At 44.3% G+C, this 17,810-nt stretch overlaps 1 protein-coding gene across 1 annotated transcript in view; it reads left to right on the top strand.

Moving 5' to 3' along the window:
- SLC2A4RG (SLC2A4 regulator) overlaps nt 1-16,048 on the top strand; it is a 59,021-nt gene extending 42,973 nt beyond the window's left edge. Inside the window, exons 7-9 of the mRNA XM_060771897.2 lie at nt 1,058-1,186; nt 4,233-4,357; nt 6,588-16,048. Coding sequence (XP_060627880.2) covers nt 1,058-1,186; nt 4,233-4,357; nt 6,588-6,699 — 366 coding nt within the window. The 3' untranslated portion in view covers nt 6,700-16,048. The remainder of the gene's footprint in view (nt 1-1,057; nt 1,187-4,232; nt 4,358-6,587) is intronic.
- The last annotated feature ends 1,762 nt before the right edge of the window (nt 16,049-17,810 follow it).

Here is a 17,810-nt window from a genome sequence, read left to right as displayed (position 1 = left end):
GACATTTGGGAGTTGTAGTTGCTGGGATTTGTAGTTCACCTATAATCAAAGAGCATTCTGAACCCCACCAACAATAGAACTGGGCCAAACCTCCCACACAGAACCCCCATGACCACCAGAGTGGGCCACAGCAACGTGTGGCAGGAGACGGCTGGTTTACAATAACAAGGCTTCCATAACACAAATAAAGTTCTTTATACTTCTTTCTTTGCTTCCATGCTGGGTTTTTTTTCCCTCACACATATAAACAGCTTTGCTCTCACAGAGCTTCCTCTTACACGGAACTTACACAGGAGTTTCACACAGCAGCCTTACACACAGCAGCTTTACACACGAGGCCTTCAACCCGTTGCTTTCTCTCACCAAAGCTTCTCACACCAGGCCTTCTCAAATTGAGGCCTACTAACACTGAGGCTTACCTCACACTGAGGCCTTTCTCAGACTGAGACCTTCTCGCACTGAGGACTCTCTCAGACTCATGCCTCTTTCAAACTGAGGTGAACTAACACTGAGACAAACTAAGACTGAAATTAACTAAGCTGCCCTTTATATTGAACAACAGCTTTTGCTGAGACATTGCATCCACTAAACCCTTTCAGAGCTTACATTTTTGTAATTTAAAATACTTAGTTAATTTTTAATATTTCTGACAATTCCCCAGTGGAATGACCTTTCTATCTATGTAGGATTAGTGAAAATCAGAGAGTAGCAAGCTATTGCAGGCATGGGCCAACTTCAGCCCTCCAAGTGTTTTGGACTTTAACTCCCACAATTGTGGGAGTTAAAGTCCAAAACACCTGGGGGGCTGAAGTTGCCCCATGCCTGCTCTCTTGCATGAACAACATGAGACTGAAGCACACCATGCTGTTCTTTGTTGTTGTTCATTTGTTCAGTTGCTTCCGACTCTTCGGGACCTCGTGGACCAGCCCACGCCAGAGCTCCCTGTCGGCCGTCACCACACCCAGCTCCTTCAAGGTCAAGCCAGTCATTTCAAGGATGCCATCTTGAAGGATGCCATTCTTAAACTACACTAAATGAGACTTTCTTTCCCTTCCAGGCTATGGGTCCTTCTGGGACCCTTTTGGATATGAAAGCCCCGTCCCCTGGCATGGAAATCAGCATATCGTGGCAGCCACCAACCTTTTTCCCACCCCCTTTGCCTCCCGTCCTGTTTAAGAACCCCTCGGTAAGTTGTGGCAGAACTCTGAGTTTGGTGGACATTGACCTTGAGTTTTGGAGTTGTAGTTCACCTACACCCAGAGAGCACTGTGGACTCAAACCAATGATGGATCTGGACCAAACTTGGCACGGATACTCAATATGCCCAAATGTGAACACAAGTGGAGTTTGGGGAAAATAGACCTTGGCGTTTGGGAGTTGGCGTGCTGGGATTTATAGTTCACTTACAATCAAAGAGCATTCTGAACCCCACCAACGATAGAATTGGGACAAACTTCCCACACAGAACCCCCATGACCAACAGAAAATACTGTGTTTTCTGATGATCTTTGGTGACCCCTCTGACAACCCACAGGAGTCCCAGGTTGAGAAACACTGCTCTTGAGGTCAGAAATTGACCATAGAATTACACTCAAGAGCTTTGAGATGCACAGAGATGTGTTCTCTCAGGTTTATAGGAATCTCGTGTCAGTATGTGTTTTTATATGACATGAAAATTGCTTATAGTTTAAACTGTGTGGTTTCAGTAATGTATGAGTTAATATATACTGCTCTGAGTCACCTGAGGGCTGAGAAGGGTGGTAAACAAATACAGTAAATAAATAATATATAGAGTTGTGAAGCATTGCTAGAGTGTAACTTTCAGAGGTTCCTGTGTAGGACGGAAATGAAGGACTGATAAGAGTGGAATGCGCTTCTTGTAGTGTGTCGAGATGTGAGAGGGCATGATAGAGAGGAGTTCTCTTATGTATATATTATGTAAATACCAATAAAGATAAGTACCGCTTTCCGGTGAATGCTGAATTGGAGGAGTCCGCTCTGTTTTACCACCTCGTGCCTTCAGGCAGAAGCTTGAATGGTTGAAGCAGATTGAGATAAGGAAGGAAATTTATCTCCATTCACCAATATCTCGGTGGGGCCTGGTGCTCTTAAAGCTTCACAAAATGTGGAGGACCTGCTGTACTGTATGTATTTTAATTTAAGTCCCAGATTTCTGTGTATAAAGATAATTATAAGGACCAGAGAGCCCCAACAGGAAAAGTTTCCATGCCTTTGTACAGAGTCCAACAGAAGTAGATCGCTTTCATCACTGCAGGGCTAGGTATTTTGTAGAGTTGATGGCAATTTAATTGTCTTTCCAAGACCAGGTCATCCACAGATATTGTAGATTATGGCAGCGATAAATAATAATAATGCAATGCTGCAAGGAACGTACATGATTGTTGCACTCCAGGACAGGAAAAGCCCTCTGACTGTAAACACCACACCGTTGATTGGAAAACAATCTTTTTATTGAAGACAATTTAAAAATCACAAAGTAAAAAAGCACTTTAAAGGAATAGGTAAATCCAATTAGGTAAGAAGATAGGCAGGAGCAAAAATAGTCCAGGGTAAAGTTCAGCAAAGTCCACACTTGTCTAATATAATTCAGAAAACCAGGAAACATTAATCCAAGGGATGAGTATGCATTCGTACAATCCAAGAATCCAAACCATGAAACAAGAAATACTTAGACAAGAATCTTCCAAGCAATTTATTTATTTATTTATTTATTTATTTATTTAATTAATTAATTAATTTGTATACCGCTCTTCTCAGCCTTTAGGCGACTCAGAGCGGTTTACAACAATTTAGGTATACACAATACAAAATCATTAAGCATTTAAAAGCAATAGCATCACAAATCATTAAACATCAATATAAATACATCACTACATCAATATAACAAATCCATCAGGTCTCATCAATGAAATCAGAATCCAAACTCGTTATCCGATATTCCATGTTCCGATAGTCAGTCAATCAATCACACTGCTTAGTCGAATGCCTGTTCAAACAGCCAGGTCTTTACTTTCCTCCGGAATGCCAGCAAGGAGGGGGTCGATCTAATATCTGCAGGAAGGGCGTTCCACAGCCGAGGGGCCACCACTGAGAAGGCCCTGTCTCGTCCCCGCCAGGCGTGCTTGTGAAGCCGGCGGGATCGAGAGCAGGACCTCCCCAGACGATCTTAATGTCCTAACTGGTTCATAGGAGGAGACGCGTTCGGACAGGTAGGTCGGGCCAGAACCATTTAGGGCTTTAAAGGCTAAAGCCAGCACTTTGAATTGTGCCCAGTAGCAAATTGGCAGCCAGTGGAGCTGGCACAGCAGTGGAGTGGTGTGCTCCCTGAGTGCCACTCCTGTTAGCATCCTGGCTGCAAGACTTCCATGAACAAGGACGAGAACTACACTTGATTCCAAACGATGCTTCATCTGACTATATTTCCCATACTTGAAACTTTTATCCCCTCGTTAACTATTCCAAGCACTCAGAAATTGGTTTCGTTTAATTGAGATTCCCATTATCTTTTTCTATCGGATCCTGGCAAACCGTCAAAGCCATTGTTCGGTCTGCCTGTTTTGACTAATCTCCTGCCTCCTATCTATCTGCTCATTAATTTCTGCAGCTGGGCCAGGTGCTGAGCTGTTCTTAACCTCCAAATCATGAGAATTCTCTGGTAGCAATTCAGGGAGCACACCATCATCCCCACACCCTTCAGGGACATTCTCATGGGAAACTACACTCTGCACAGGGGTCTCCTGGTCCTTCTCCGTATCAATATCATTGACCAAACCATTGCCATCGTGAAATTCATTGGCATCACTTCCCACATCCAAAACACCCTGATCCTGAAGGAGAATCACAGGCTGAACTCCAACAATGCGCCAATATGCCAGCTACTGTCTGCAGCTAATCTTAGAAAGAGTGGTGACCCATGTACATGGGCCTTGAAAGCTGTGGTGCTACGCTGTGGTTCTCAACCTGGGGTCCCCAGATGTTTTTGGCCTTCAACTCCCAGAAATCCTAACAGCTGGTAAACTGGCTGGGATTTCTGGGAGTTGTAGGCCAAAAACATCTGGGGACCCCAGGTTGAGAACCACTGTGGTACTGCAATGTTGTTGCTGCTTTTTCTACTCCGTCTCCACTGTTGCCAGGCTGTGCTTAGAGTTTCTTAGGCTTAAATAGTTGAGACTTCTCTCTTTTGCCTTACATTTGTTGTCCTTTTCCCACAGGGCTGCTTAACTCCCATCCGGCCCGCTGACCTGGGAGAGAAGCGTCCGCAGGTCCCTCCCGTGCCCATTGCCAAAGGACACCCCCTTGTGCCCTCTTGCATGCCAAAGCCAGCCACGGGCACACGGTAAGTTCTTATACATGGCTATCCAGTCTGCTCTCAACCTTCTATTCAGTAGATTAAACATACCCAGCTCCTTAAGACGGAGAAATGGGATTATAGATAAATGATGTGTTAGTTCTTTATTATTGTAAATGAACCTTTTGTGATTTTTTAAGATTGGACTCTGCATGTTTGCCTCCTAAGCTCTGAATTCTTTACAGCCACAACCTTTGCATGCTGTGAGCTGATAATCAACTTTTTATATCCTGTTGGAATTTTTGGATTCTCTGCTTTATTTTAGGGTGGTTTTCCCTAACATAAATGTCACGTTGCTAGGGCTCTGCCTTATTTAGGTAGAGATGAATCAAACTCCCAGTTTTATCCAACAGTTTAATTAAAACAGCACTTACTTGCTGGCTGTTTTTATAGTCCAAAATATAAAACACAACGATTATTTATTTATTATTTATTGTGTCATCAGCAACCATTGTATTACAATTCTAACAGAGCAAAACAAACACACAGATTAAAAAGAAAAAGGAAAAAAAACACACAGATTTTGCAAATTTGGTAGTTGGTAAATGTCCTTTGACCAGTATCTGGCCACTTGGAGTGCCTCTGGGGTTGCCGCAAGAAGGTCCTCCATTGTGCATGTGGCGGGGCTCAGGGTGCATTGCAGCAGGTGGTCAGTGGTTTGTTCTTCTCCACACTCGCATGCCGAGGATTCCACTTTGTAGCCCCATTTCTTAAGATTGGCTCTGCATCTCGTGGTGCCAGAGCGCAGTCTGTTCAGCGCCTTCCAAGTCGCCCAGTCTTCTGAGTGCCCAGGGGGGAGGCCCTCATCTGGTATCACCCATGAATGGAGGTGCTGGGTTTGGGCCTGCCACTTTTGGACTCTCGCTTGCTGGGGTGTTCCAGCGAGTGTCTCTGTAGATCTAAGAAAACTATGTCTTGATTTAAGTCGTTGACGTGCTGGCTGATACCCAAACAGGGGATGAGCTGGAGATGTCTCTGCCTTGGTCCTTTCACTATTGGCTGCTACTTCCCGGTGGATGTCAGGTGGTGCAATACCGGCTAAGCAGTGTAATTTCTCCAGTGGTGTGGGGCGCAGACACCCTGTGATAATGTGGCATGTCTCATTAAGAGCCACATCCACTGTTTTAGCGTGGTGAGATGTGTTCCACACTGGGCATGCATACTCAGCAGCAGAGTAGCATAGCGCAAGGGCAGATAGCACAACGATAGCACACAGCTACAGAATAAACAAAAACTGATAGCAAAAATAACTTCGTAGTCAAAAGGGTCCAGTCCAATGATCAAATGCCAAGAGTTCAATAAACAAAGTCCAGTGATGAAGTGTCTATTCTGTAGTCAGACGCCAGTCCAAAGGTTCAAGGTTCCAGGATTCCAAGATTATTATTAATTATTATTATTATTAACTTTATTTATACCCCGCTAACATCTCCCGAAGGACTCGGTATTACAGAAGACAGGCCAGGATACTGAAAAATCCAACAGACCTGGGGGGAAAACCAGCAGCATCCACCACCAAAATACAACAGATACTTTTCTCTCAAAGATCAGTCCCAAGATTAACTCCTTAAATCCAGTAACACCCAGCTGCAACCCATCTCCTGCACACCTCCACCCCTAATTACTTTCACTCATGAACTCCCACTTACAGATCACCAAACCTTCTAGAACTATTTATTTATTTATTTATTTACAGCTTTTATATTCCGCCCTTCTCACCCCGCAGGGGACTCAGGGCGGATTACAGTGTACACATATATGGCAAACATTCAATGCCAATATTGACATACAACATATACAGACAGACAGAGGCTATTTAACTTTTTTCTGGCCGCCAGGGGAGCTGTCGCTTTCATCGTCCATCTGCGACACTGATGAAGAACTTCCGCATTCCCCGCATGCTTTTGCTGAAGTCTTTATGGCCTTATAAATCAGTTAATTTAGCTTCCACACACTTTAAGGTGGTACCTTATTTTCCTACTTGACAGATGCAACTGTCTTTCGGGTTGCAAAGGTCGACAACAGGCTACACAATTGGTTGGAAACCCACTCCAACCCGGGCTGGCTTCGAACTCATGACCTTTTGGTCAGAGTGATCGTAATGCAGCTGACACTCAGCCAGCTGCGCTACAATCCCGGTGCTCACATTAACCCTTCCATCACTAACCACCATCAACTGCAGACCATATGACAATAAACATGGTTCTGTTCCTCTTTCCAGGAAGCCGCGAGGGGAGGCCAAGAAGTGCCGGAAGGTGTACGGGATGGAGAACCGCAACATGTGGTGCACGGCCTGTCGCTGGAAGAAGGCCTGCCAGCGGTTTGTCGACTGAGTGCCGCCTCGTCCATCCGTCCGTCTGCCCCTCTGTCTGCCGGTCCCGCTCTCGGTCCTCCCGTGTTTTGCACTTCCATGCCTCCAGCCTGTCCGTCCCGCTCCTCTTTCCTGGCAACTCCGCCACCGCCGCTCCCCAGTTCCTCGCACAAAAAGATGGGGAGCGGGTGGGTTTCCCCGTTGTGCCTTGGCTCAGGAAGGAAGGCGTCTGGGGCGCCGACAGCCACGGAACGGGTAGCTTTGCAGAGACAGAGGCACCGAAATCCTCGGTGGAGAAGCCGTGCCAGTTTTCCAACATTCGTATATTTTTTAACACCTGGACTCACGGCAGCGCTATCCGCTCCTGCATATGAGAGTTGAGCCTTTTGTCAAAATCAAAATAAGCTATTTCTTTCCCCGTCCCTTCTCCCGTCCTTCCTTCCCAACCCATTTTGGGATCTCACAGCCTTTAAGGTTCCAAGCGAGGGAGAATTAGCAAATTCCTAGGGGAAGGAAGGATATGGCTGCTGGAGCCAAAAAAGCCACACCAGCCAAAGGCTGCTCCTTTTCATTTTCTTAGCCTTGAGTAGTGAGCAAGGGCTATCCAAGAACAATGACTGGTTTTGTCCCGGATTTTTTTTCTTCTCTCTACTTTTAAAACTTTTGAGACTCACGACAAACAACGAGGCGTTGGAAAGACAACGTTGCATTACTCTTTTCCTACTTTTCATCCCCAATTTTTGGTGCAACGAGCTTCTCAGAAAATGGGATTTTCTAGGTTTGTTTTCAATCCGGAGCTGAGATGTCTTGTCCAGGAAACAGAAGTAAATGGATGGATGAATCTACCTGGGAACCTGTTTTGTTTTTCCTCTTCCTTCCTGCTTTGTATCCTCACTTCCTGTCCATTTGTCCTCCTTCCTTTGCCTGGAGAAGAAGGCTCAGCTATAGGAAATCCGTCATATTTTCTGAACGGCCTCTTTGTGAAATGAATGCCTCCGTTTCTGGCAAGGAATAAGCTATCACTGCAAGGCCTGCCTTGCCTTTTCCGAATTTGCACCCGTAAGTGACGCTGACCACACAAAGGGACGCTTCAACGTCCAGATGTGCAATCCCGGACTCGGATTTGTGACAAATTGGCCGGCGGGGAAGTCAGAGATGGATCCGTTGCGGAGTTTGTTGTCTCGGCACCGGATCGGCAGTGCCAAAATTCACCCCGCCGCTCGCTCGCTCGCTCGCTCTAGCTTGAAGTTGTATCTTGGAATCAGGATTTAATTTGTTTTTTCTAAAGAGGAAATTGTATAATCATCTGTCTACATCTCTTTTGAGTTGTCACAGCAGGAAATCTTGCCAAATGTCGGAACGTGGAAGCTTTTGTTTTGGTTTTGTTTTCTTTGCTTTTCTACCTGTCGTAAAATGATGTCGCTTTTTGTGAGGTGGGGGAATTGATTGGTTTGCTGTTTATTTTTGGCTGTTTTCGGGTCGGAAGGACCCAGGATCCAAATGGTGTGCTGTGGGGGGCACTAAAATGCACCAGGAATGGGAATTGCGTGGCTTTCCAGGTATTGACTGCCACTCCCAGCAGCCCGGGCGAGGAAAGCTATGTATTGTCGAAGGCTTTCATGGCTGGAATCACTGGGTTGTTGTAGGTTTTTTCAGGCTATATGGCCATGTTCTAAAGGCATTTTCTCCTGACGTTTCGCCTGCATGTATGGCAAGCATCCTCAGAGGTAGTGACCTCACTACCTCTGAGGATGCTTGCCATACATGCAGGCGAAACGTCAGGAGAAAATGCCTTTAGAACAGCGTTTCTCAACCTGGGGGTCGGGACCCCTGGGGGGGTCGCGAGGGGACATCAGAGGGGTCACTGAAGACCATCAGAAAACACAGTATTTTCTGTTGGTCAAGGGGATTCCGTGCGTCAAGTTTGGCCCAATTCTATTGTTGGTGGAGTTCAGAAAACTCTGATTGTACATGAACTATAAATCTCAGTAATTACAAATCCCAAAGTTCAATGTCTATTTTCCCCAAACTCCACCAGTGTTCACATTTGGGTGTATGGAGTATTTATGCCAAGTTTGGTCCAGATCCACCATTGTTTGAGTCCACAGTGCTCTCTGGATGTAGGGGAACTACATCCAGAATGCTCTTTGATGGTGAGCTATAAATCCCAGCAACTACAACTCTCAAATGTCAAGATCTATTTTCCCCCAAACTCCACCAGTGTTGACATTTGGGCATATTGAGTATTTGTGCCAAGTTTGGTCCAGCTCTATCATTGTTTGAGTCCACAGTGCTCTCTGGATGTAGGTGAACTACAACTCCCAAACTCAAGGTCAATGCCCACCAAACCCTGCCAGTATTTTCTCTTGTTCATGGGAGTTATGTGTGCCATCAGTACTGGAATTTAGGATGCTCTTTAATTGTAGCTGAACTATAAATCCCAGAAACTTCAACTCCCAGCAGTATTCAGATTTGGGTGTATCGGGTGCCGATTGATCCAGTGATTGAAAATACACCCTGCATATCAGATATTTACAGTACGATTCATAACGATAGCAAAGTAGCAACGAAAGTAATTTTATGGTTGGGGGTCAGCACCACATGAGAAACTGTATTAAGGGGTCGCGGCAATGGAAAGGTTGAGAACCACTGCTTTAGAACATGGCTATATAGCCCGAAAAAACCTACAACAACCCAAAGCTATGTATTGTCCTCAGCAAGATCTGGAGGACCACATAAATCCCACTCCTGGTAGTAACTCCTTGAGTAAGGGCTCGTAGGAGCCCAAAGTCCGTGGCTTTAAACACGAGCCCACCTGAGGCACCAAAGTCCCTTCTTGCACAATCACCTGGGGGCAGGTTTTGCACAAGTACCCCGGCTGATCTTGTGCGAGAGTATTTTGCAGTGCTGTATTCTGACCTAAACTCTCTAGTTGTGTGTGTGTGTTTGTGTGTATGGGGGAAAATTATGTCTAAAATGCTCTAGAATGGAAATTGTGCCTAGGTGTATTGCACATGGGAAGCTTATGAGTATTCTCACCCACTTCCATAAATACTGAGTTAGGCTGAGACATCCATACAGACAGCCCTCCATATTTGCTGGTTTGCATTCATACCAGATTTTTGATTATTTATGGATTGGGTTTAAAAATGTTCTCTCTAGAAATCCCTAAGTCCTCCAGGGTTACTCTGTGGTCAACTTCCGGCAGATGTTGATGCTCTAATCATGCTTGAAGGATCTAAGGGTGCATCTACACTGGGGAATTAATGCAGTTTGACACCACTTTTATTTACCACAGCTCCCACAGTCCTAGCCACCTTTCATTTGCTACGGCTCAATGCTGTGGAATCCTGGGAGCTGTAGTTTGGTGAGACACCAGCACTCTTTGACAGAGAAGCCTAAGCACCTTGTAAAACTACAGCTCCCGCAATCCTAAACACCTTTCATTTGCTGCGGCTCAATGCTGTGGAATCCTGGGACTTGTAGTATGGTGAGACACCAGTACCCTTTGGCAGAGAAGCCTAAGACCTTATAAAACTACAGTTCCCGGAATCCTAGACACTTTTCATTTGCTGTGGCTCAATGCTATGGAATCCTGGGACTTGTAGTTTGGTGAGACACCAGCATCCTTTGGCAGAAGAGGCTAAAGACCTTATAAAACTACAGCTCTCACGATCCTAGACACCTTTCATTTGCTATGGCTCAATGCTGTGGAATCCTGGGAGTTGTAGTTTGGTGAAACATCAGCACTATTTGGCAGAGGAAGCTAAAGACCTTATAAAACTACAGCTCTCACAATTCAAGACGCTTTTTGTTAGCTGCGGCCCAATGCTGTGGAATCCTGGAAGTTCTAGTTTCATGAGACACCAACACCTTTGGCAGAGGAGGCTAAAGACCTTATAAAACTACAGCTCCCACGATCCTAGACACCTTTCATTTGCTGTGGCTCAATGCTGTGGAATCCTGGGACTTGTAGTTTGGTGAAACACTAGCACCCTCTGGCAGAGAAAGCTAAAGACCTTATAAAACTACAGCTGTCACAATTCAAGACGCCTTTCATTAGCTGTGGCTCAATGCTGTGGAATCCTGAGAGCTGTAGTTTGGTGAGACACCAGCAACCTTTGGCAGAGAAGGCTACACCTTATAAAACTACAGCTCCCACACTCCTAGACATCTTTCATTTGCTACGGATCAATGCTGTGGAATTGTGGGAGCTGTAGTTTGGTGAGACACCAGCATCCTTTGGCAGAGAAAGCTAAAGACCTTATAAAACTACAGCTCCCACGATCGTATAGCTTTGAGTGAATGCCGGGTAAAAGGGTCTTAAAACTGCATTAATTTTCTAGTGTAGATGCACCTCTAGAAATTCCTAGAAAGGGGTTTTCTCAGGTCGCAATATATAGCAATCAATGTTTCTGTCCAAAATCATTTGCTTTTGTTAGGGGTGCTGTGCCTCCCACAAATATGGAGGGCTTACTCTGTGTATGTGTTTACATACATACATACACATAACATACATACACAAACACATATATATGAATGAATTCCTATATATGTGTATATGTATGTATATACCTGGCAAGGGCAACTTAGGCCCTCCCTCCAGGTGTTTTGGACTTCAATTCCCACAATTCCTAACAGCCTCAGGCCCAAGGAAAGGGCCTGAGGCTGTTAGGAATTGTGGGAATTGAAGTCCAAAACACCTGGAGGGAGGGCTCAAGTTGGCCCATGCCTCATGTATATAGATATCAAGTCAAGCTAGCTCTGAGCTTCAAAATAACTCACATTCTGTGTTTGTTGTCACACATAACAAATTGCCCAATCCCTCATTCTTTGCACTACACCAAAACTGCACAAGGTTTCTATTTTTATAGATATATGTATACAAACAAAAAAATACATAATGTGCAAGAAAAAGCCAAACGGTAGCCAAACTGGTATTTTTTGGTAGCAAAAATGGGTATGTATGTATTGTCGAAGGCTTTCAGAATCACTGGATTGTTGTGAGTTTTCCGGGCTGTATGGCTATGCTCCAGAAGCATTCTCTCCTGACATTTCGCCTGCATCTATGGAAGGCATCCTCAGGGGTTGAGGGGTCTGTTGGAAAGTAGGCCAGTAAGGTTTATATATCTGTGTATATAATTCCAGACAAGAAACAATCCGGACAATTCCAGACAAGAAACAATCAGGGCCAGCTAACACCTCCCAACAAAGGATTCCCACAGGCAGGAAGTAGCCACAGTTTGAAGCTTCAAGGCCATTCAGTGCTAATCAAGCTGACCAATTGCAACATTCACACTTGCCTCAAGGAGACAAGAGTTCTTTCTCCCCGTTGAGATATAGCTAATCGTCTCCCAACAAAGGATTCCCCCAGGCGGAGAGAGGTTTTGAGGTCTGCTGGAAACTAGGCAAGTGGGGTTTATATATCCCAAGTGGGAGAAAGAACTTTTGTCTGTTGGTCTACAAATGTTAAAAACTCTAAAATCAGGACTGTAAATAAAGAGCAAGAGAATTCCAGACAAGAAACAATCAGGGCCAGCTAACACCTCCCAACAAAGGATTCCCCCAGGCAGGAAGTAGCCACAGTTTGAAGCTTCAAGGCCATTCAGTGCTAATCAAGCTGACCAATTGCAACATTCACACTTGCCTCAAGCAGACAAGAGTTCTTTCTCCCCCTTGAGATATAGCTAATCATCTCCCAACAAAGGATTCCCCCAGGCAGGGAGAAGTTTTGAGGTGTGCTAGAAACTAGGCAAGTGGGGTTCATATATCCCGAGTGAAAGAAAGAACTTTTGTCTGTTTGTCTACAAATATTAAAAACTCTAAAATCAGGACTGTAAATAAAGAGCAAGAGAATTCCAGACAAGAAACAATCAGGGCCAGCTAACACCTCCCAACAAAGGATTCCCCCAGGCAGGAAGTAGCCACATTTTGAAGCGTCAAGGCCATTCAATGCTAATCAAGCTGACCAATTGCAACATTCACACTTGCCTCAAGCAGAGAAGAGTTCTTTCTCCCACTTGGGATATATAAACCCCACTTGCCTAATTTCCAGCAGACATCAAAACCTCTTCCCGCCTAAGGGAATCCTTTGTTGGGAGATGATTAGCTGGCCCTGATTGCTTCCTGTCTGGAATTCCCCAGTTTTGAGTGTAACTTGCCTAGTTTCCAGCAGACCTCAAAACCTCTTCCCGCCTGGGGGAATCCTTTGTTGGGAGATGATTAGCTGGCCCTGATTGATTCTTGTCTGGAATTCCCCTGTTTTGAGTGTAACTGTTTCCAACAGACCTCTCAACCTCTGGGGATGCCTGACATAGATGTGGGCAAAACGTCAGAAGAGAATGCTTCTGGAACACGGCCATATAACTCACAGCAACCCAGAGGCTACGAACACGGCAGCCTTTGTTTCTTAGGTTGTCAGTCTTTGCTCCGATGCTTGTTAATGTTTGAAGATAATCAGCCCTTTCCCTATATCACCCCTTCGAAGTTGCCTTTGGGAAGCGGACGCAATGTAGTCCTATGCAGAAGAAGTATAGTAATAGGGACGGGATGGAAATAATGGCCCCACAAGTAGGATATTTGCCCTCCGCAATTATATTTTCATTCTGTCCTCCAGTTTCTAGCATCGATTTCAATACAATAAGACCCCCATAAGTGTGAAAATGGGGTCTCGCTATGCATTTTCGAGCTCCTCTGAGTAATTTCCTGAAATGTTTTCCCTGAAATGAAAGTTTCCGTAGAGTTGCATTGGAAGAGCTAGTAAATATACACACTCGGACAGGAAGCTGGGCGACTGAATGGTGTTTGGTCCTGGATGGGAACATATTCCCTGCCATTTTGGGGTCCCAAGAAGCACATTTGAGGTATCCAAAGAAAAGTGCAAAGTGTCCAAGAGAATTCACAAATACGAGGGTTGAATGAAAAGTAATGCCTCCACCTTCGTTACTTGGGTTTGGAAAGGAATATTTTAATAAATCAAATGCAGTAATAATCCTGAGAATGTGCTCTTTAACTAACACTAATCAATTTTTGACATAACCACCAAACGACCACTATTCACTTCTCCACATAATCACCAGACAATTGGATCCATTTCTCACCATAATCACCAGACAATTGGATGCATTTCTCACATAATCACCACACAATTGGATACATTTCTTACATAATCACCAGACAATTGGATGAATTTCTCACATAATCACCAGACAATTGGATGCATTTCTCACATAATCACCACACAATTGGATGTATTTCTCATGTAATCACCACACAATTGGACGCATTTCTCACGTAATCACACAATTGGATACATTTCTCACATAATCACCAGACAATTGGATGTATTTCTCACACAATCACCACACAATTGGATGCATTTCTCACATAATCACCACACAATTGGATGCATTTCTCACGTAATCACCACACAATTGGACGCATTTCTCACATAATCACACAATTGGATACATTTCTCACATAATCACCAGACAATTGGATGCATTTCTCACATAATTACCAGACAATTGGATGCATTTCTCACATAATCACACAATTGGATGCATTTCTCACATAACCACCAGACAATGGAATGCATTTCTCACATAATCACAGACAATGGGATGCATTTCTCACATAACCATCAAATAATTGGATACATTTCTGCCAACGATGAACAAGTTTTAGGAAGCAGTCACAGAAGAAGTCGACACTCTGTCTCCGCAACCAGCGTCTCGCAGTTCTCAACGTCTTCATCAGAAGCATAATGATGTCCCCGCAGATCTTCTTTCATTATTGGGAACAGATGGAAGTTAGACGGTGCTAAATCTGGATGTCAATACGGTGGTGAGATCCAGTCTTTGAAGTTTCAAGTCTGCGCGCTTTCATTTCAGGTGTCAGCATCCTGGGTACCCATCGTGCACAGATCTTCTGATAGCCAAGCAAAGCAATAATGTGACCCACACGTTCTTGTGAAATGTCGATTATGCTTGAAATTTCTCTCTGAGTGATATGACGATGAGATGAATTGTCAACCTTTTGTTTGTGAAACTTGGTGGTTGCTGTCACAGGACGTTCAACTGAATCAATCTGTCAACCTTTTGTTTGTGAAACTCGGTGGTTGCTGTCACAGGATGTCCAACTGAATCAATCTGTCAACCTTTTGCTTCTGAAACTTGGTGGTTGCGGTCACAGGACATCCAACTCTTCGTCACGCAAGTCAGATGTTTCCACCTCAACATCTTTAAACTTACTTGTCGAATGACGCACAGTACTCACATCAACACAATCGCCATAAACAGCTTGCATTCCCTGATGAATCTCCTTTGGGGTGACACCTTCTGCTGTCAAGAATTCAGTGACTGCACGTTGCTTAAGTCACATTGATGCAGAGTTGCATACTTCGCACTTTAACAACAACCGTTCAATGCTAAGGCTTCCTGCCAAAATTGAACTGTAGAGGAGAGTCTATTGAACAAGCCAGCAGTACCTGTCGCATACCAGTACTGCCATCTGTTGAGGACTTACCAAGGTGGAGACATTAGAGTTCCATTCTTCACACTTTAACAACACAACCGTTCAATGCTAAGGCTTCCTGCCAAAATTGAACTGTAGAGGAGAGTCTACTGAACAAGCCAGTACCTGTCGCGTACCAGTACTGCCATCTCTTGAGTAGTTACGAAGGTGGAGACATTAGAGTTCTCTACTTCACACTTTAACAACACAACCATTCAATGCTAAGGCTTCCTGCCAAAATTGAACTGTAGAGGAGAGTCTACTGAACAAGCCAGTACCTGTCTCATACCAGTACTGCCATCTATTGAGGACTTAGGAAGGTGGAGGCATTACTTTTCATTCAACCCTCGTACGATTGCTGTTTGTGAAAGTGATTTTCAGGGTCTCGTTATGCTCAAAGTTTGGGGAGCCGAATTCTTTTGGTGTGATTGTTTTCCCTCTCCTCGCTCTGCCCCTGATCCTATGCATCCCTTCCTTCCCAGCGGGTTCTGTTGAATGCAAGCGGACTTAACTTCTGAGTAAGCAATAGGATGGTGTTGCATGGCAAGCCAGTGTGTGTGTGTGTCTGTGTGTTTTGTGTGCATTTCTGTTCAGGAAGCTTTATTTTATATATACATATATATAAAAGCAGCTTTGGAATCTGTAAAGGAAAAAAAAAGAGGTGGAGATGATTATTTTTTAACCGTACGAGATCTTTCGAAGACCGACCAAGATCGTAAAGTGTTGTTTCTACTCGCAGAGTTGTTTCTCGGAATACAATTGTGCTGTAAAGATGTGATCCGAATGGTATGGTACTTGGGAACGAGCCCCATTCAAAGGGGTTTGGTTGTGTGTAAAATACAGAAGGACACCCCATATCCATGGTTTTTATTATTATTCCTAGAATATATGCTTCTGCTGGAAGTGGTCTGTTCAATGGAACTACATTGTGCTCTCAGTTAACCGGAACTCTCAAGCAACTGGCAAAAAACATCAAAAGAAATAATAAAGAGTATATGTTGTCGAAGGCTTTCATGGCCGGAATAACCAGGGTGCTCTGAGTTTTCCGGGCTGTATGGCCATGTTCCGGAAGCATTCTCTCCTGAGGTTTCGCCCACATCTATGGCAGGCATCCTCAGAGGTTGTGAGTTCTGATGGAAACTAGGCAAGTGAGGTTTAGATACCTGTAGTGTGTCCAAGGTGGGAGAAAGAACTCTTGTCTGCTGAAGGCAAGAGTGAATGATGAAATTGGCCAGGGAGGTTTATATATCTGTAGAAGGCCCAGGGTGGGAGAAAGGAATCTTGTCTGTTGGAGGCAAGTGTGAATGTTGCAATTGATCACATTGGTTAACATTGCAAAGAGCTCCCAATGGGTTAAACCGCTGAGCTGCTGAAGTTGTTGACCAAAAGGTCACTGGTTCGAATCCGGGGAGCGTTGTGAGCTCCCGCTGTTAACCCCAGCTTCTGGCAACCTAGCAGTTTGAAAACATGCAAATGCGAATAGATCAGTAGGTGTATTGTCGAAGGCTTTCATGGCCGGAATCACTGGGTTGTTGTAGGTTTTTTCAGGCTATATGGCCATGTTCTAGAGGCATTCTCTCCTGACATTTCACCTGCATCTATGGCACTCATCCTCTGAGGTAGTGAGGTGTTTGCCATAGATGCAGGCGAAACGTCAGGAGAGAATGCATCTAGAACATGGCCATATAGGCTTTCATGGCCGGAATCAATGGGTTGTAGGCTTTTTTGGGCTATATGGCCATGTTCTAGAGGCATTCAACTAACACTTCCCAGCAAAGGATTCTCCAGGCAGGAAGCAGCCAGGCTTTGAAGTTGTAAGGCCATTCAGTGCTAATCAAGCTGGCCAATTGCAGTATTCAGACTTGTCTCCAACAGACAAGAGTTCTTTCTCCCACCCTGGACACTCCACAGATATATAAAACCCACTTGCTTAGTTTCCAACAGACCTCACAACCTCTGAGGATGCCTGCTATTGATGTGGGTGAAATGTCAGGAGAGAATGCTTCTTAAACATAGCCAGACAGCCCGAAAAACTCACAGCTACCCAATAAATACTATGCTTTAAATAAGATTAACTGATATTTAATTGCATACTACATTCACAAACCTGTTTTTATAAATACAGTAAAACTTACGTTGAGTTTGCCTGCATTTCAATATTAATAGTATGATGTGTATACTATTAGTTAGGCCTAATTATAATAGTAACTCCCAAACCATCAGAAACTCCATTTGTCCAGCATGTCAATCCCATTGGATTCCGGGTAACTGAGTCTACTATTGCATTACATAACTGCGCACTGCTTAGAACATCACACTGTTTTGATTCTTTCATCCATCTTTGGCTTCTCATTTGATGAGATTAGGGGCACAGGACCCCCACAAAAATGGGGAAAACATAAAGTGAAGATCACTTTATATACTCTGAAGTTATGCTAGAGGGCCTGGAGAATACATATGAACTCCAAGAGTGAAAATATTAAACCTGTGAACAATCAAATCCACACAACTGAAACTTGGACACGTAGAAGGACAACTATTTGTCAGCACATGGAGATGCTCAGGCCTAAATCTCATTGCTAATCCTTACTACATTTCTAGTACATTGCTAGTTAAAGG

The sequence above is a fragment of the Anolis sagrei genome, chromosome 4 (genome assembly GCF_037176765.1).
Source record: "Anolis sagrei isolate rAnoSag1 chromosome 4, rAnoSag1.mat, whole genome shotgun sequence".
NCBI lineage: Eukaryota > Metazoa > Chordata > Lepidosauria > Squamata > Dactyloidae > Anolis > Anolis sagrei.
This window is presented reverse-complemented; position numbering and strand designations above follow the sequence as displayed.